Consider the following 19,845-nt stretch of genomic DNA (forward strand, 5'->3'; position numbering starts at 1 on the left):
GAATGAATGAATGAATGAATGAATGAATGAATGAATGAATGAATGAATGAATGTCCAGTTTTGCGACGTAGGAAATAACGGTACATCTCAGCCAATCACAATGCTGCTCCGTTAGTTTTTCTGTCCAATCAGTGCGGATCCGAGCTGGTTGCTGCCTCACCATCAATTGCTAACAACTAGCTGGATGAGACGCTGGCTAGCTCGTGTGGCACGTATCTAAAGCTTGTTTGTCTGTTTTTTGGGTGTGTTTTATGTGATCTTACACATCTCAGCGATCCTCCAAACGACTACATCGAAGGTAAAACGACGCATTTCTTATGTGCTGTGGATTAAAAACTTGATGAACGTCGTGAAAATTGAAGTGAGAAATTGCTTGTTGATGTCGATTCATAGAGCAGCTGAATGGAACATGAGCAAAAATGAAACTTTTCCCTGAAGAGTTACAGGTGTTTGTTGTCATACGAATGAATGAATTATGCATGAACTGACAATCAATTTCCATACTTAGAAAAATCAAAGTTGGAAACTTTCTATGGATATAACGGAAATTGATGGGGATAAATTAGGAATTTGCACAATATGTTGGCTCATATAGTCGGAACCTGAATATGTTTTGACGAATATGTTTTAGTTGACTAAAGCAACTCGTGCCCCAAGTTACACTATGTATTTATAATTTTGAGTAATTCACAATTATGCATTTAAAATTCCAATGGAAATTTGCTGAACCTTTTCCACTGAAAAGGAAATTTTCCACACTGTATTGTGCTGCACTGAAAAACAAGTTTGTACTTTGCAATGATGTATTACTGAAGTGAAGGAGTTGAATTAGTACTTCTATGTTTGTCACTTTTTTTCACAACATGGGTAGAGTGTGAGTATTAAGAAATGAATTCGTTCACATCAATGAATGTCTAGTAAAACTGAAAAGTTGAGCAATGTGCCTCTTATTTATTACTGGGTAATTTTGGCTCAGTCATAAACATTTGTCACTTGCAACTTGACTCTGTCAGATGCAGTTCATGCTGCTATTCAGCCGCCAGGGAAAGTTGCGCCTCCAGAAATGGTACGTTCCTCTCTCTGACAAGGAGAGGAAGAAGATCTCCAGAGATTTGGTTCAAACCATCCTGGCCAGGAAGCCCAAAATGTGCAGTTTCTTGGAGTGGAGGGATCTAAAGATTGTCTACAAGAGGTGAGTCACACCATGATGTCTACTGGTGCAATCTCATGACATTCAATACTGTGTATAAACTGCTGCATCACAACAATATGAGGTTTGGCATGTAGCTCACCCTATATGTGTGTGGTAGATATGCCAGCCTGTATTTCTGCTGTGCGGTGGAGGATCAGGACAACGAGTTGATCACCCTGGAGATCATTCATAGATATGTGGAGTTATTGGACAAATATTTTGGCAGTGTGAGTTTCTTATTGTCTGTCACATCTAATGTTTATGATGAGAAGTACCTAACCTACTTTGCTTCTTGTGTCCACGCAGGTGTGTGAGCTGGATATTATCTTCAACTTTGAGAAGGCCTACTTTATCCTTGATGAATTCCTGCTGGGGGGAGAGGCCCAAGAAACCTCCAAGAAGAATGTTCTGAAAGCCATCGAGCAGGCAGACCTGCTGCAGGAGGTACATGCATCGTCACACCCAAAACCAACACTGTAGCAGCGGACTTGTGGGCAAAACTGTTGCTCCCGCCTTTTATGTGCATTACAGTTTAATTAGAGAAAGAATGATGCTCATGTGATATCTCTACTCCGTCCATCTTCAGGAGGCGGAGGCCCCTCGGAGCGTCTTAGAAGAAATCGGGCTGACATAGATTTGGCGTGCCAGAGCAAACGCTGCCACACCTTTCTTTTCTCCTCGTTGACCGTCAGTGTTGTACTCATGTACTGTAGGTACGTATGTATGTATGTAATCAACATGTCTGTGCTGTATTTCTCTGAACTGTGCTCCTCTGTACCATCCCGTGACTGTGGTGGTGCCAAGTGTGGTTCGATTATGTCTTTTCTGTAGTGTCGTCTAATGTGCAAAATCCTTGAGACCAATGTAGCAACGAGAATATAGCCTCAGTATCAATTAGTGTTAATGCAATCCAAAAATCCAATCATGCCTTCATTTTGCTGTTCTGCTGCATCTGCAAAAAGTCCAAGTATAATTCAGCTCATTTAGTTGTTGGTGGTTCATTTTTGGCGCAAGTGTTGTGAATGGTTCCGAACATGCACATGGGGTACTTAAAACTAATTTCAGAAAGCAGAAGCGCATCTGTCAATCTTATGTAATTATGATACAAACCTGAGTGTAAACTAAACCAGTTGCAAAGCATATGTTCAAAATGTGTTGTTTCTGTGGAAGTGTTGTTTGTAGACCTCAATGCATTTTTATTTTGTAACCTGGAGAAATGACAGTGCCCACTTTAAGTCCAGAAATGTGATCCAAATAGAAATAGCTCTATTTTCCTTACATTGATGGTTTACATTTAAGCACTGATATATATATGACCAAAGAACTGTGTTTTACCTTCTTAATGGTGTCTAAGGGAGCCTAATGCGACACAAAAATGGAATCTGGTATTGAGAGATGTTTGAAGCAAAGTATTTTATTTATTTCTTTCCAATGAAACACACACTATCAAATGCCCACTTTGCAGTACACAGCAAAATAAATTGGTAATGTCATGTTCCAGTCAAAAAGAAAAAAAAAAGTGCAGCCAAATGGTGTTCATTCTAAAACTTCAGCATTCATTCAGAATGTAAAATTTCTTTCATATCTGCAAAAGAAACCATTTTGTATTCGCCATCGTATTGACATTTATATTTGACAGTATTTAACAATAAATGTCTTCAAACCGGAATTTTTTTTTGACTTTTTCTTTGCAGTTTAACGAGGATACGTCTTTCCATAATTAACCAGATGAAAGTTTCAATTGTAAAAGCCACTAAGAAGAACTTAGTGTGGGCTCGTCAACTTGTGTTATAGAACATTTTTCTATTTCAGTGCTTGGACATACATTCAAGTCATCTTTGTTCTGAAGGAGTTCTGCTTTTTCTCCACTTGGACTTTTTATTGAATGTTTGTCCACAGTCTCTTCCTCTGACTCTTGCGATGAAGTCATCGCTTCAGGTGAACGGCTCCGCTTCTTGTGCTTCTTCTTGCTCTTCTTCTTGTTCTTTTTCGAGCGCTTGTGGTGCCGACGTGTTTTGTCGTCCTCATCGAGAACACTTTGATTTTCATCTTCAGCCTCCGGGCTGTGATCTTTGCTCTTTGCTCTACTTGATTTGTTTCTTTCGATATCTTTTACCACATCCCCGTTTCTGTCTTTCTCTTCACTTTTGTTCCGATTTCTATCTCGACTCCTTTTCCGGTCTCGACTTCTGCTCCTGGACGTCTCTCTGCTTCTGCTTTTACTTCGGTACCTGTCCCTACACTTGTCATAACGTGCTGAGCCAAAGGGGCGTCTTCTGTCATCTCTTTGGTGCCAGGACGTTCTCCTATCCCGACTCCTCTCACTGCGTCGGTCATCTTCTCGTCTGCCGTAGGATCGCTCCGATCTCTGTGGGCTTCTGCTCCGGTGACTCCTCCACGATCTGTCGCTTCGTCTCTGTGTGTGTCTTTCCGAGTATCGCTCCGAGTGACTGCCCTTGATGCTGCGATCTGGTGAAATGTGAAGGTCCCGGTCGGCCTCCCAGAATTCATTGCCAGGGTTTCGAAATACATGCAGGAAATTGCAGTGTTTCCCTTTTGGGCACTTCTTTCTGTCAAACAGCCCTGTGGGAAAACAAAACAAAGGTTTCTCAACCTCTTGGGTTGCAAAGTGGATTTCTTCTAAAACTTTCAGAAAAGTTCAAGTAAATTTCAATGGGGCAATAAAATGGGGGATTTGGGAAATATTCCAATTATATATTCTGGTAAAATATATTTTTATTTGATGACAGAGCATTTATAAATGTAAAAATGAAACTAAACCATTTCACTTCAACAATCATTTGGTATCTTTTTTAATATTATCAACAGGTTCTACTTCTTAAATTCCTATTGTGCATAGCAGCAAACTATTTGCACACAAATTTGCATGGCGTCTGTAAGTAAAGACAGTGAACTTCATCTCACCACAAATGGCATTCTTCCACCGTGTTACAGGACAGATGTCACAGTGAAGCTGCTTGCCGGCGTACCACCTTCCGTTAAATTTGATATAGGCTTCTCTGCACTGCTCCTCACTAGTCAGAAAACAATTAAAACATTTGTTCAAAGTCCAGCTCATTTATTATGCATGATTATATTCAGCCCTTGTGTGATAATTACGTGTCAAACTGGACGTAAACATTCCCTCGCAAGTGTGGCTCATAGTTGCAGCTGACCTAAAAACAAAGATTTCAGCAGAATCTTAGTCTCAACATCATGATGTAATAATGATTATTGGGATGTAATCACCCCTAGTTACCGTTTATCCTATATTAATAATTACTTCTACAAAGCAAAGATGGGAATTGGAGGATCGCTGAAACTTATTTTCAAATCGATAACCACTATCCAATAAATTTGAGGCCGCGTCCCAATTTACCTTAAACTGGACCACCTTGCCAATGGTCCTAAACTCTGGTAGAACATCATGGTAGAATTCAACAAAGGACTCGTGCAAATCTTCCTCACTGTGCTCCAGAGAAGCATCCCCGTCGTAGTCATCGCGTTGAGACTGTTCCATGCCGTATGTTATGAACATAGCGCGGACCATCAGAGTGGGGCTGCTCGATGGGTAAACGTGTTTCCGAGAACATCTAAAATCAAGAGGAATGATGAATGAAAAAAAAACAAAAAAAAACATTTGTATTAACACAGAGGAATTGCTTCATAAAAGGAAGTAACACAAATAAGGGTTTCTGAAGGCATGGGAAAAAAGCCAAGCTACAGTACCTGTCTCCAAATCGACACGATCCAGTTTTGAGGAAGAAAGGGCAGTTGGCGACATCCCGCTCTGTACCATAATTTTCAGATTTCGCTGTTACCGGTGCTTCGGGATTCATCCACGGCCCTCCATTAGTTAGCTGCAAAAAAAAAGTCAAATTTGTATACCATTATGCGAAGAAAAAAAAAAAATCATACTTGCATAAGGTAGTGATTATTAAATGTACTATTAATGGGACATAAAACAGCACAGCACGGAACAGTACCTGATTTTCTGCTTCATCCAACATTTTCTGAACAGCCTCCTACAAATGGTGTAAAGAGATGTCAGGTGAAAATGTGCATTAGGAGCATATCTGTTTCCTTCTTGTTAAGACCGCGTTCACTGGGGCAGATAATCACAACAGCTCTGACAAACTTAGTCAACTTTGATTACTCAAAAAGCTTTTTGGAGAAAACACACATAGTTAAAAGATACGTCCTCGCTGTGACAGTTGGGTGTGCAGGTAAAGGACTTTTGCAACAGTATCTTTGTTAAGGAGAAGGATGCTCGCTGCTTGTGCCACTTTGTCAAGGAAAGAATTTAAAAAAACAAGAAGACAATAATAAATCGAACATTTGCACATCCTTCCTTCTCTGATAGCGACAGATCCAAAATGACCATTACACGTACACAAAGTGGAGTCTTGCTTGTAATAAAAGTTGAATGTCATTTTTGAATGGATATCATCATTTCTGAAGATTATGTAGAAGTGGATATTTTTGTCTCCGCTTTTATCCTCCCACGGCTCGTTTCACCTCTCTGTCTCGCTTCTCCTGCTGCTTCTGCTCTTTTTCTTCTTCGTCTTTCCTCTGCTGTGCCTCCCATTCCTCCTTTATCTTCCGCTGTGGACACAACAACTGAAAGTAAACATCGCAACATGCCAAACAAGCGTTTGAATAGTTGACCTCTCAGCATTAGACAAAATCGACTGATGACCCTTTTGTGAATCCCTGCCTATTATAAAATGGTGGCTTTAGCACCATCCTAAGGAAGTATTTTGAAATGAGCAGAGGAGCGTCATTTGACCAGCACCCTGTCTAGAAAAAAAAACATTGCCACCATCTTATGACATCTACCTAATGACGATAAAATGTTTACTGTAAATCTCAAATTAAAGCATGTAATCAAGGTGTCGTTTATCTGCTTTTATGTGATGAAAGATTGCATTACCTCATCATCCTCTCTCCGTTTCCTTGCAGCTTCCTCCCTCTCAAACCTCAGACGAAATTCTTCTTGTGCAAGCCGCTCCCTCTCAAGCCACTCTTCATGGAGCCGTTGTCTGGGTAAAAAAAAAAAAAAGTGAAATATAACTTAAACATGTTTAATCTTAAATGGCATCTGACCCAAAATCAATTAAGCAATTGTTGTGTCAAAGCTTCTCTTTGACTTTGTCAGTGTTGAATTTATTTGTCCAGAGCAACAAAAGCTTCACTCAATGCTCAAATGTTCACCCCACCTTTCCTCATCAAACATACTGGCATCCTCATCATCTACTTCATCCTTTTCCTCTGAGGGATCAACAACGGTTCCGCTTTGTGCCGCTACAACAGAACATATATATACAGAACATATATATATTTGTCATTACAGGATATCCCAAACAACACAAGTTGTTTTCATACCACATTCTCTGGTTCGGGCGATTGCTTGTCGTTTGCGCTTTCTTCTTTCTTTCCTGGAGGCAGCCTTTCGTTGCTTGTGACTGAATTAAATGGAAGAAAAAAAAGTTAAACTACATGACAGCATTTTTAGTATTTCCACAAAAGAAGCCTTGGTATAATTTCATTTACTATACAGATTATTATCCCTTTAAAGGACACATCAATTGACATCCAACAGTAATCTATGGATGACACAAGATTCTGGTAAGGCACTACTTTTGTCTAAATTAAGCTTTGACATGGTAGCAGCAAATCACAATTTATACCGAAATGACTTTGTTCGACTCAGTTCCAGTTCCAACATAATACAAAACGCTGCAAATTACAACTTTTGTCTCAATTTAGACCTCAACTCAGGTCAAAATAATCTCTGGGTACCACGATGCCAACAGCAAATCGCTACGTCTTGATTTTCATCGATAGCGCCAATCAGCTCCACAACATAACGGTATAAAACAGCATGAATAAAAAGAAAAATACCATTTCTGAATAGATATTAGTTCTGATTTCAAACCAGGTGACATTACGTTCTAAGACAAGTGAGAAGTTACAGAAGCACACTCACGTTAAAGCAGGAGCACAGTTCAATGGAGCAATAGGCGCTGCCATCACAGCTAACTAGCTAGCTAGCGACGAGCCTACAACTCTGAATTATTTAATAATTGCAAAGACCAGGTATAAATATTGAGTCAAAACGTAAATTTTCCCAATGTGGAGCAATGTTTGTGAGATTTCACGGAATCGTCGCTTTTTTTTTTTTTTTTTATTAGCTGCGTTCGTGCGAAGATGCAAAATATTTCCGGGGTGAGAAAGAACTGCTTCCGACGTCAACAAAAACAGTTTGTGACGTAAACCTGACACTGAGTGGTCGTCTAATGTTTTAAACAGTGTGTACACTTCATATTTTAAAAAATGCTGCAAAACAACAACTCAAATATGAACCAGTTTTATTAACAATAAAATATTGAGCACAAAAAAGCACGCTCAAACTCATTATGCCTTAAACTCTTGAGTTTTTTTTCTTTCCAAACTATTATTGATTTTCCAAAACAGAAGAAAGACAGCTTTACAGTTTCAAAAAAAACACATGTACAGACAATATGTATTTCCCCTCACATGATGAATGAAATACTGTATCTCACAAAATTGAGCAAACCCCTCACATTTTTTCCTCAATATATAATTATATTTTTCATTGGACAACACTGCTACATTGTAATGTATTGCCTGTATAACAGTGTAGATGCATTGTCCCCTCAGAAAACCTCGATATTTAGTGTTGTCCCATGAAAATATATAATATAATACTTCTAATTATGTGAGGAGAATAAAGATTAATGGATGGATATACTGCTATGGTACACGCTCCAAAACGTGTTTTATTTTACATCACCAAGCACTCATTTATTTATCTCAACTAGCTACTACAGAGTCTTGGTTAATACCAGCCCTTCTGTAAGAGAGTGTACACTCAAGCATTTTTCCTATCTGGCATTCCCCTGAGGAAGAAGGCAGGCCTGGTAGTGTAGCGGTAGCAAAGGGCCTGAGGCACCACAGCATAGAGGATATTAACCAGCAAAAAGACAGTTTGGTTGTCAACGGGAACTCTGTAAGAGAATGGCGTCCGTGTGTGGAGGGAGGCGCCGATATGAGAGAACTGAGCCTGGTGGAAAAAAAGAGGGAGGAAATAAAGACGGGGGGCCATCAGAGATTTTACCTGAGGTGGTTACCAAATGTAAAAAATTCGAGAGCCACTAGTTAATGTTGTAAATTCATCCCAAGTTAGGACCAATATTTCATTATTTAATAAGGAGCTATGACCATGAAAAAGAAAATGAGGCAATGTAGTAAAGTGCTCACTATTTGGCAAGCAGGTAACAGTCATAATTGCACATAAGTTTTCAAGATTTTATTAAGTCTTTAAGTAATGATCAAGATCCTGAGTATAGTGTTTCTATTATTTGGGGAAGGGGGGCTCTGGACATGTCTCCTAGCAACCATAGTTGTCAGGGCACGAGCAGCCCTATTTTTATCTTTGTTCAACAGCTGACATTTAGATGAATACCACCAATACCAGCATTCCTCCTGGTCTGAAGTCAGTTTCCGTCCTCATCCAGCTAGTGAGTGACGTGTCAGCCTGCAGCGCTAACACAACAGCTGCCTTGTTCTCTTTGGGTTACACCGCCACTCCTATTGCTTGGCACAACTTTTTGTTTTGTTTGGTATGCATGCAAACATACCTCAAGTAAACCATGACAGAGCATGTTTGGCCAGATCCCCTATCTCCATATTTGGCAACATACTCACACTCTGTACATGTGTAGCAGTAGGAGCTGTGCAGTTTGTATGAGAAATGAGTGCAGTGCAGCAATTTTTAAAAACTGGTTAATTGCATCCTGTTGCATGTACATCATTGCGTTTTTATCTTCAGTGGTCTGGCTGTCTGAATTGTTGTAACCACCATATTTGGTTCATTATTGAATGCATTTCAAAGTAGCAAGATTTCATGGCCTCACCATGCTGAAAAAAAAATAGTACCTACTTGTGCTATTGCACCTGAATGTACAAGAGTCAAGTCCAGCATCCACTCACATCCTGGAACCAACAAGCTGTAGAGAGTCATGATGTAGTATGGGCTTGAGTACAGCATGCTTACCAGCATCTGACAAACAATTATAAGATTTACCGCTTCTGGAATTCAAAGAATACGAGTACGAGGGTGAGAACTTAGAGTACTCTTACATGGTGTCCCAAAAGCTGCAATACACTTCTTTTTTCTGTTTTGATTCTGGTATCATTTGGAAAGACGTGAAGCCATCAGCATTTGACAGCTTAGGCTTTGCAGCTTTGAGCGATTGTCTGTTTAAAAGTTTGGTCATTGGGACTTTAGTAGCAGACTTTCCACTCCATAGTTTTGGAATCTTGCTACGGATAACGTTCCTCAAATTGGTGGTAGAGTACTTTTGGGACACCATGTATTCACAACTCATGTACACTTACGTGTATTTTAGCATAGGCCGAGGGGTCTTTCACATATGGCTCATAATGTTGTACATAGTGTTGGCATAATGTGTTGGAGCAGTCCAGGGCAACCTAAAGCAACCTGAAGTTAGACTCATTGAGAGAATCCTTGTGTGTTTGTGTTTCTTACCAGACCTCTGAAGACACAGAAAGTTGTAGCTGGGATGAGGCAGATCACAAAACATAAGTCCAAAGGTCTCTGGAATAACGTCATCCTCTGAGCTTCCTGGATGTTCTGGTTGAGAAAAGGATATTTATAACATGCATGTCACAGGCGATTTAATTTAAGTCTGATTGATTAAAATATATACATAACATCAACTGTGACGTGATTTTAAAAAAAAAACCAGTTTGTAGGTGCATTCTTTTCATTGGTTCGCAACGGTGTATTGATTTGCACAGCTTCGAATTGTCGAAATTAGCTTGCTAGCTCTGGCACTGCTATGTACATTATAATAAATAATAATGGTATAATAATGAAAAATATCCATCTAACTTACTGTCAACTCAACAATTTGTGTGGAAGGATGACTAAAGATGCGAAAACAAGCCCAAACAGATACGAAGATGTACAGCAAGTGAAGGAAGAAGAAAGGACCCATTTCAGTTTCATATTTTCCTGGAAAAGACAGAGAATTATTGAAGAATCAAACTTCATATAAACCAAAATTAACCATTATTGATACACAAATAAGTGAGCAGGTAGAAATATCAAAGTTAAAAAATGTGAAAGAAAATTCTGTTATGGACAAAGCACAACATAAAGAGCCTAACAGTTGCCTACGACATTTTTAAATGCTTTTGGAAAACAAGAAAAGAACAAAACAAATGAAAAAAAAATTCAACCTTTACAGGTCACATGACCTGGGTAACCAAAGAAGAAACAAGAAGAAACATAACTTTTATTGGCATTTTTTCTTCTTAAATTGATATTCGATAGATAGTTGACATGTTAGGCAAATCAAATATATTACATCAAACATATTTGATATATTCATTTGTGTGTCTTTCATAATTTTGACTGTTCTTACCAACAGCATTCCCAAGAAGGTAGATAATGGAACGCATACCAAAAGACCCAACCCAGTAGAGTCCAATAGCTCTGAAGTTGTCCCTAAAAACAACACATTTTAGATACTGTATGGTATGGAAATGCATGCGGACACTCCAGCACTCACCCCCAAGTAATTGCAGCAATCATGAGCAGATACATGAGATAATGCACACATCCATCCCAATAGGACATCATGTGGCCATGTGCTGTATTAATGTGCGGATCTGCCTGGAAAAGCAGAAGGAGGGGTAATAAGTAAGAGACAGAGACAACATGGACTCAACATTACAAGGGGAACACCAAGCTTGCCTCTTTGAGGTAAAAAGTCACAAATCCATCAATGATGTTGTCCTGTTCCAGTCCGATGATTAAGCTCACCACACTGAAGAACGCATGGACTGCATACACTGAACAGATGCATACATTCATTTTTAGCTGCATATAAATGCATATTTTTAAAGTTTAAATGCAACAAAACATTTCATTGGTCATTCCAGAATTGGGGGACAATTTAGGTTGCCAACAGTTTATCTTAGTTTATCAGGTATCAAACTACCTAATTTCATTTATCTTTATTAATCTCCAACGCTAGACTTTTTATGAGATATTCTTATCATATATGTTGTTTTTCTTTGGCTCAACTCTGTTGCAGATACTAAGGCACCTAAAATACATTTAAAACTATTTCTGAATGAATCTGCAACAACTAAATAATGTTACATTTTATTTGAATACTTATTTAATTTCTGTATGAATAAAAGAAATTAAAGTAATTTAAAAGGGTGGTAAAATTAACTTTGAAGAGGGAGCAACAGCAATGTGTAAATACTCTTCTTAATTTATACAAACATAGTTGCTCCATCAGAGCACAGACACAGCACACACAGCTTGGTAACTTTTCCATTACACATAAGGCACAGCTCATCAACGTCATGACACATAGATACAAAACATTCAGGTGATAACGGAACAAATGTCTGTCTTATGAGGATATGTTTTTCCTTCTTTTCCCCTCCCTTTTCTTCTCTTCCGTATTCCTGCTTGCTGCATTCTGATCTGGAGTCTGATGTGGTTGTTTCATCTGCTGAAGTGCATTGTGTACTGACTTCCGTAAAACAACCCAAGATCTTGCAAATAAAGAACCAACCATTAGTCCACATCTTTGTTTTCCTTGCTCAACAACGGACATCTTGAACAAAACTTCCTTAGTGCATCTACATTTGAGCATGAGCTCAAGAGCTACATTTTTGTGATTCTAAACAAAATATAGCAATCAGTATTACGACAGCTATGCGTCATGACTACTATATGTATATACGACACAACAAGTAAACATTTTTGTATTTTAATCATGGTTGAAATTTCCCATGTGGGACAAAAAAAATGTCCCCACTTCTAACCCAACTATACTTACCATAGAAAAGAGAGTCTAAAGGAGCTTTCCTCTTGAGTATAAAACGGGCAGATATGATCAGAAAGATGAATGTTGCACATCCAGCAAAGAAGAAGGCTTCAGCGCTATAAGAAAACAAGTGGAGAGACCTCGATTAACCAAGTGGGAAATAAACAATATCAAAACATCCCAGAAGTCAGACACTCACCTGTTGTTGTAGACGAGAGAGTTGAACAAGTAGCAGATGGGAATAGACATCAAAGAGAGCACAAACACTCCAGTCCCCGCAGAAGCACTCATTGCTGACCGTGTGTCAGATCCATATGTTTACTCTGTAGGTGGCAATAATATTGATTTGAACATTATGAATAATTGGCAAAGCTGCACAGTTGTTTCCACATGCTGAATCCAGTTGTAATAGTTGAGCAGGCATTTAGTGGGTAGCTCTATAAATCTCTCTCACGTACACACAAACACACCCATATCCACACCCACTTTTGTTAAGTTATTATTGGCCACAGTGCAGGCACTGCTGCCGAGCAGTGGATTCATATCCTTGTGTGTGCAGGTCATCAAAATGTAGGGTGTCAAATGTGGCCATCAAATGTGGCACTACACAAATTAAATGACACAACAATGTACACAAACAGCAAGAATTGAATTAAAATTCCAGGGTTAAATTACTGAGCGTTAACTCCAAAAGTTTAAGTTTAACATTTTCAGAGTTAAGTGGTAACCAGGATAAGTGTGAGTGAGTGAGTGAGTGAGTGAGTGAGTGAGTGAGTGAGTGAGTGAGTGAGTGAGTGAGTGAGTGAGTGAGTGAGTGAGTGAGTGAGTGAGTGAGTGAGTGAGTGAGTGAGTGAGTGAGTGAGGGGGCGAACGTACAAAGGAACAAATAAACCAACAAACAAACACATAAATAAATAAATAAATAAATAAATAAATAAATAAATAAATAAATAAATAAATAAATAAAGTATGATAAGTTGCCACATATCTGTAGATCAGTTCAATTGTAATAAACTGGCAAGTCTGTAGCGTACTGGATTTTGCTTATCCAGTAAGCCGTGGAAAAAAATAAAACACTTGACGTGCTTGAAAAAAAGCTCGAAATTTTTTGAATCAGCATGCTAAGTTTAGTGTCAATCAGCATCAAAATCTAACTCGGAATTATTATCATTTTCAAGTATTTCCCTTGTGTAACATTTAACAGATATTGTGTAAATATAAAAATGCAATATTCAAATAATTTGAAGTGTTTAACTTGTTTAGTATGTTTGTTTTACACGCTCAGTCAGCGCTACTTTGTTTACAAAAGAAAAGTAAACCTAGGTTCAAAATGCTTTTGTCAAGTGTATACTTATCAATAAAGTTGTGAGCAGGCGCTTGTTGTTGTGCGCCTGCGTGCGTCATTCCCGGAGCGACGCAATAGAGGCTAGCTAGCTCAGAAGACAGCAGGTGGCTGGATATCAAAGTCGAATGGCGACCACGTAAACGAATCAAATAAACACGGTTCTGACTTGGTAGCAACAGTCTATGGCGACCGGTGGCGGCGGTGGCTCGGCGTCAAACCATGACGTCCAAGAGTCCAGCTCGGCTCAGAGCGGCGCTCCCGTAACGCTCTCCAACGCGCCGACCGCCACTCACGGCCCGCCCGCCTCCCCGCCGGTGCTTGCCGTTAGCCGGGAGCCCAGCGTGTACAACTGGCAGGCGACAAAGAGCTCCCTGAAGGAGCGCTTTGCCTACCTCTTCAACAATGAACTGCTTAGCGACGTCAGGTTTGTCGTGGGGAAGGGCAGACAGGCGCAGAGGATCCCGGCCCATAAGTTCGTCTTGGCCGTTGGCAGTGGCGTATTCGATGCCATGTTCAACGGGGGGATGGCGACCACCTCGGCCGAGATAGAGCTGCCCGACACCGAACCGGCAGTTTTTCTCTTGTTGCTCAGGTGGGTCGAAGCGACACAGGTGTCGAACAAGGTTGTGTTCAGCCGCGTTCACTCATGCCCCGTTCCCCAGCCAACTTCTCTCCTCTTGCATTCAACTCATCTAAAGTATGATGATGACAATCACTTATCCATTTCTGGATGAGGTACAACTCAAGATCAACAAAGCATAAGTAACCACAATTCAGAAAACTATTGTTATCTCCAGCAAGACTACTGCACCTAAAATGGAAAGGAGGTGAAATTGTTTTCAACCATCAAGTCAAAGTCTAATATCAGCCACAGGACGATGAATGAATACTTTCTGATTTCCTTAGTTTAGGGGTCACCAATGTCCAATCATCGGTGATTGGACATTGTAAATTCCTAATAATGTTGAAAATACGATCATTTGTAAATGTGCTCGGGCTCAATGTATACTCTGAAAACGTCTGAAGCGTAACAAAACCAACATATGAGACTCTGTACTAATGTGTTCATATTAAGAAACGTACGTCTGTGAAGGCCAACATGGAAAATCAGTCCAATCTAATTGACTCCTTCTGAATTCGATAATTAGTTTTTATCTGTCTACATTAGCATCAGGCTCCGTCACATTACTATTTCCTCAGTAGAAGTAAACTAAGACAAAATTTGCAGTGTAACACCAAAGTGGAAATATTATTTCAGAGGAACAGTGTATCCTGCCCTCTAGTGTTCGAATGGACACATGACAGGAAATGCTATGGACAACAACATGTTATTGCCTTTGCAGGTATTACAAGTTCTGTGATGACAAAATGCAGTTATGCAAATTATCCATCAGTGTGAATGTTTGTCTACATGAGCCCAGTGATTGGCTGGCACCCCGTCTCCCTCATTCAGCTGGGATACACTCCAGCGACTCTAATCAAGATAAGCAACTGGTTGAACAACGAAAGATGCTATGTATGGCCAAGCATTTACTGGTAGTTTTCGGTCTAACCTGTTTTACAACTTGAAGGTCAGTGAAGCCACATGTTGTTCACGAGTTCTAATGCGGGAGTCATCAGAATGGCCTTTCAAGTTCTCACTTTGGTCCAACTGTGCCGGGTATTAATGGACTTGTGACCGCATTAAAGGAGATTGTTCTAAGTGGTGTCATAGGCTACCTTCGTGTTTAGTGCTTGAGGTTCCACTTTGTAATCGGCAGAAAACATCTGTTGTCTCACTACTCCAGTCCGTCCTTGATTTGTTCCCAAAGACATTCAGGTGTCCTTCAGATATAGATAGGGAGCAAATAATGCCTGACAGGAAGAACACACTTTTTGCCAACTGAGTTTGAATTTGAGTTTAAGATGTTAAATTTAAGGTGTTGAAATCCTTCCAGATATATATTTTTTTCATAATAAAAAAAAAAATAGTCCCTTTAACTAATTCAAATTCTGTGCAAGGGTGAAACAATCGACTAACTCATTCAAATTAAAATGTTTTTTGTGTTTTTTTTTTTTCTTTTCTGTGAGACGTTGGTGCACATTGATCATTGTAAAGTTCTCTTGTGTTCTTTTGCACAGGTTCCTGTATTCAGATGACGCTCATATCACTCCAGAGACTGTGATGTCCACTCTGAATGCAGCCAAAAAATACGCTGTCCCTGCTCTGGCTACTCACTGTGTGGAGTTTGTGAGCAAACATCTGAAAGCAGACAACGCATTCATGTTTCTCACACAGGTTCATGCTTTCACTTTCTGCACTCACCACATGGAAACGCTTCAAAGTGCATCTTTATAAACATTATGCTGACATGCATGACTGCATTTGGGAATTTATTTTTCAGTGTTGGTCTCCAGTCAGTCTCAGGGCAAATTGTTCCTAAATGCTTAAATTGAAATTTGAAAAAAATCGACCCAGAATACAATTCAAATCGGAATGGCAAATGATTAAAAGCAGTATCATGATTTTACAGATTTGATTTATCTGAAAAGATTATAGTAAATAATGTATAATGTTCTTGTGTTCACAGGCAAGGTTATTTGATGTCCCTCAGATTGCCAGCCTCTGCTTGGACACCATAGACAAAAGCACTGCAGAGGCGGTAAATACAGAGGGCTTCACTAATATTGACCTTGGTAAGCGAGCCTTCGACGAAAGTACCGTTTTCATAACTGACTTGATGATTGTTTTGTGTGCTGTAGAAACTCTATGCACAGTCCTTGAAAGAGACACGTTAAACATCAGGGAAAACCGTCTCTTTGAGGCTGTGGCACACTGGGCTGAAGCTGAGTGCAGCAGACAACGGCTTCCAGCAACCTCTGAGAACAAACAGAAGGTATTGGGAAAAGCCCTACAGCTCATCCGCTTCCCGCTTATGAGTGTGGAGACGTTTCCTACAGGTAAGAGAAGTTCATTCCGGCCACTGTTTTCGGTCCATGTGTCATGTGCAACTTTATGATACCTTGACAAAGCCAATTTAGTATTTTACTTGCTATTCTTTCTTATGCAACAAGTGGCGAGTGAGGAAATCTGTTTTTACACTTGACAGCAAACCCAACACCACGGCCCAGCAACAATGACCGATCACGTTGCTACGTTCGCGGTGAAGAATGCACCATTAATAGATTTCAGCACGTCGAGAGTCGATGGGGCTACAGCGGTACCAGTGACAGAATCAGGTGAGGTGACAACACGGTTGTCCTAATAAATGCCAGCTTCATACAAAAAAACTGTATTTCTCATCGTCTTCTTATGTAGATTCAACGTCAGTAGACGAATATCCATCGTGGGTTTTGGTCTTTATGGTTCTATCCATGGACACACAGACTATCAGGTCAACATACAGGTAACTGCTGCCGTATCTGCAACATGATGCAGCTGGAGTAACGTCATTAAAAATGGGGCTGGGAGCTTTCCGTCAATGTGGGCGCTAGAATTGTCAGTATGAAATGTATGCATTACACAGTGACCTAAATAACTTGCAATGCAACACTCACCTTTGACGCACACAACTAATCCAGTCATAAAAGAGCCCTGTTGACAATTAAATAAAATGTCAAGTGCGTTCTCGCCGGGTGAGTTAATGCTAATTAAATGTCATATTCATTGCTACACAGGTAGCTGCCATTTACCAGCTTTGGTTTGACAATAGTTCATACACAATGAACAATTAATATATATTTGTAGGTATTTACCACAAACTCATGGTGACTGAATCCACTAGCTCTTACCAAGTCGTGCTTGTCCAGAAATTAATTCTTAATAGATGAATATGTCCAACTCTTTACGGTAAAGAAGGTGAGAGTTTTAGGTATGCAGCTCATGAAATTGAGAAAAGCATGACTAACAATTCCCTGTTAATTGGCATGGAAAGTGTCGAATATTTCCCAATGCCCCCCTGCTTCATTTACCATGGAAATGTAACCCTAGACAGCAACCAGCCAGCAAATTGGATCCATAACTTGTTGCACTACAGTGCATATTCACATTTTGGCATTTGCAAAATGGCCTTTTCACTGGCATTTTGGGGGGACCTTATCATCTGTCAGTCGCAGTAAACGCACCTTTCCGTTGTTTATTTTTTGTTTTTCTAGATAATGGAGAGTGACAAACACCTGACCGTGGGCCAGAACGACACAGGATTCAGTTGTGACGGCACATCAAACACCTTCCGTGTAATGTTCACAGAGCCTGTGGAAATTCTTCCTAACGTCAGCTATACTGCATGTGCAACCTTAAAGGTGAGATGGCTTTCAAACATCAACTTTCAACCTGCAAACATTCAGGCGGATTCATGACGCTTGCTCATTTTCTATGTAGGGACCCGACTCCCACTGTGGCACAAAGGGGTTGAAGAAAGTCACCCAGGAGTCAGCGACAGGGACTAAGACAACATTTGTCTTTTTTAAATCCCCTGGAAACAATAACGGTACCTCGGTAGAAGACGGACAGATACCAGAGATCATCTACTATACATAGATTGACGTGAGAAGACTTCACGTGGCTTGAGTTTTGTGCTTCACAATCTCTGGGAATGAACACAGAGTGGCAGTTTGTTTAATGGCAAAATTCACCGACACAAGGATTGTTCCAAGCAGCTGTTAAAAAGAAAAATCAAAGCCAGTTTTTGTTTCATTGTTATTAGATGTAAATATGTAAGTAATCAGACAAAGCATATGTCCGCCATCGGAATTGGTTGGATGCAAACGAGTGAGTGTTCTTCCCCAAGGAATTTGTTCTCCTGAGTCTTGTGTGACTCTAACTACAGTCAACCATCAGTTGTCAACAGAGCATTTATTCGGATATTCAGCTTAGGTTCCAAATACTAGTTATTGTAGACCTAAAGCTGGCTGTGAAGGATTTTCAGTAAATGCTCAAACAACAAAAATCTTTCCTGAATACTTTGATAGGAGGATGCAGCTAATGCAAATGTACTCAAGTTTGTTGTCAGTACATGCTACATAGTGATTCCGCCAACTCCGTGTGCATCATGTGATTTTGTTGTTACCTGTTGTAATTCATACGTGTTTACTGGGCACTTCTTTGAAATTAAAAAAACACCTTCTTTTTATATTACGGACTTGGAAAAAAGAATTGTAAAGTGTAACTCACGATGAGATTGCTCTCAGCTACAACTTTTGTTATCGGAAGATAATGATGCTGTATATTTAAAAAAAAAAAAAAATCAATTTATAAATTAGCTCAATTAGCAGGCAAGACCCAGTACAAAATGATCCAATTTAAAAGAAGACATTGTTGATTTTAACCCCCCCATCACTTTCTGAACCCATTCAACTGGCTATTTGGAACAGTTTTATTCAATTCTAAAAATGAAACCTCGACTACCTGACATCCCGAAATTGGGAATTCACAGTGGCACATGGAACTTTTTAAAATTATTATTGGGGAAACAATCTAAATGTCACAAAATACTATTTTGTGGCCACATAATACAAATTCATAGCTCCCTACTGAATACTAATTGGGTGAGCAAACTGAAATCCCCTTTTATGGTAATGGTAAGGTAGAGGCCTGCGCTTAAGATAATGGATGGGCATATTGTAATCAGATTTATTTATTTTAGGCTGGGCATAAATAGTGACTTGATGATTTTATTATTTTTTTTGTGCAAAAGTTTCTCTGTCACATACATGTACCATTCAACAGACTGTGCTTCTGCTAAATTTGATATGGAGCCCATCTTATTTAATGTACTGTACTGCATGTACAAAATGTTCTAGGTGTGAGGGTGCACTTCTTTCCAGCCCACGTCAAAGCAACATGGATATGCAGGAACACGTTACCCGTGTACGCATGTCCAGCTGGTGGAAGTTATGCAATCTCTATTTTAATGATGTAGGACTGACTGCTAACTAATTAACACATGACCATACTGTATGTATATGAGGCTGTGTGATTAGCAGCAGGAATGGCCCTGGAGCTGGTGAATAACTTGTGAAGCCTTCTCATTAATTAACATGTAATCTAAGTCACACATGCATAGGTGTCATAGATGAAATTTCAGATGATTGGCACGGGCACTTATTCGTTTTTACCTGGTAAGTCATTTGAGAACATTTTCTCCTTTACAATGATGACCAGGAGGCAAAGTGTGTGAAATGTCTTGCCCAAGGACACAATGACACGTGACCCAGACAGACATGGGTTCAAATCACCGACCCTCTGGTTTCTGAACGAACTGCTCCGCCTGAGCCACGTAATCAGTAATATTTTTAGGTGTCACCAGGATTGCACCAAACTCAGCAAAACATAACCAATAAATTATTTCAAGTGTGATGGGGTAAGGCATCTTACCCATACCAATCCCTGCCTGAAGAAAACTCACAAGTAGGAGAAGATCTGATCG

The 19,845-nt window shown here is 39.7% G+C and overlaps 4 protein-coding genes across 8 annotated transcripts; 2 read left to right on the forward strand and 2 right to left on the reverse strand.

Annotated features, from left to right (window-relative positions):
* Positions 1-135: 135 nt before the first annotated feature.
* Positions 136-6,581, forward strand: LOC148400460 (AP-1 complex subunit sigma-2). Of its 2 annotated transcripts, XR_015857465.1 has the most exons (6): positions 136-298; positions 1,014-1,192; positions 1,311-1,419; positions 1,499-1,636; positions 1,779-1,905; positions 6,155-6,581. XR_015857465.1 is itself a non-coding variant. In XM_088370862.1 (5 exons), the coding sequence occupies exons 2-5, from the start codon at positions 1,014-1,016 to the stop codon at positions 1,824-1,826; spliced, it is 474 nt and encodes a 157-aa protein (XP_088226988.1). In that variant the 5' UTR covers positions 136-298; the 3' UTR covers positions 1,827-2,861. The 2 variants fall into 2 exon arrangements, 1 of the variants encoding a protein (XP_088226988.1); XM_088370862.1 differs by lacking the exon at positions 6,155-6,581 and having other exon boundaries at positions 1,779-2,861.
* On the reverse strand, positions 2,591-7,423 carry LOC148400461 (U2 small nuclear ribonucleoprotein auxiliary factor 35 kDa subunit-related protein 2-like). Of its 4 annotated transcripts, XM_088370855.1 has the most exons (12): positions 7,182-7,423; positions 6,578-6,657; positions 6,412-6,496; positions 6,126-6,234; positions 5,711-5,797; positions 5,376-5,477; positions 5,179-5,217; positions 4,922-5,052; positions 4,572-4,785; positions 4,313-4,368; positions 4,118-4,227; positions 2,591-3,775 (listed from the first exon to the last, which is right to left on the reverse strand). In XM_088370855.1, exons 1-12 carry the CDS (start codon positions 7,223-7,225, stop codon positions 2,946-2,948), a joined length of 1,887 nt encoding a protein of 628 aa, XP_088226981.1. In that variant the 5' UTR covers positions 7,226-7,423; the 3' UTR covers positions 2,591-2,945. The 4 variants fall into 4 exon arrangements, with proteins under 4 accessions (XP_088226981.1, XP_088226982.1, XP_088226983.1 ...); XM_088370856.1 differs by lacking the exon at positions 5,376-5,477 and having other exon boundaries at positions 7,182-7,422; XM_088370857.1 differs by lacking the exons at positions 6,578-6,657; positions 7,182-7,423 and having other exon boundaries at positions 5,376-5,470; positions 5,672-5,797; positions 6,412-6,452.
* Positions 7,424-7,546: 123 nt separating this feature from the next.
* Positions 7,547-12,524, reverse strand: LOC148400462 (transmembrane 6 superfamily member 1-like). The gene is made up of 10 exons (XM_088370860.1): positions 12,293-12,524; positions 12,106-12,209; positions 11,001-11,098; positions 10,816-10,919; positions 10,669-10,751; positions 10,138-10,256; positions 9,768-9,872; positions 9,617-9,709; positions 9,159-9,278; positions 7,547-8,279 (listed from the first exon to the last, which is right to left on the reverse strand). The coding sequence occupies exons 1-10, from the start codon at positions 12,382-12,384 to the stop codon at positions 8,088-8,090; spliced, it is 1,110 nt and encodes a 369-aa protein (XP_088226986.1). The 5' UTR covers positions 12,385-12,524; the 3' UTR covers positions 7,547-8,087.
* Positions 12,525-13,476: 952 nt separating this feature from the next.
* LOC148400463 (BTB/POZ domain-containing protein 1-like) lies at positions 13,477-18,551 on the forward strand. Its single transcript, XM_088370859.1, has 8 exons — positions 13,477-14,030; positions 15,560-15,716; positions 16,009-16,114; positions 16,181-16,378; positions 16,528-16,657; positions 16,737-16,824; positions 17,573-17,719; positions 17,799-18,551. Exons 1-8 carry the CDS (start codon positions 13,621-13,623, stop codon positions 17,955-17,957), a joined length of 1,395 nt encoding a protein of 464 aa, XP_088226985.1. The 5' UTR covers positions 13,477-13,620; the 3' UTR covers positions 17,958-18,551.
* The last annotated feature ends 1,294 nt before the right edge of the window (positions 18,552-19,845 follow it).

The sequence above is a fragment of the Syngnathus floridae genome, chromosome 3, assembly GCF_059516105.1.
Source record: "Syngnathus floridae isolate MCC-2025c chromosome 3, RoL_Sflo_1.0, whole genome shotgun sequence".
NCBI lineage: Eukaryota > Metazoa > Chordata > Actinopteri > Syngnathiformes > Syngnathidae > Syngnathus > Syngnathus floridae.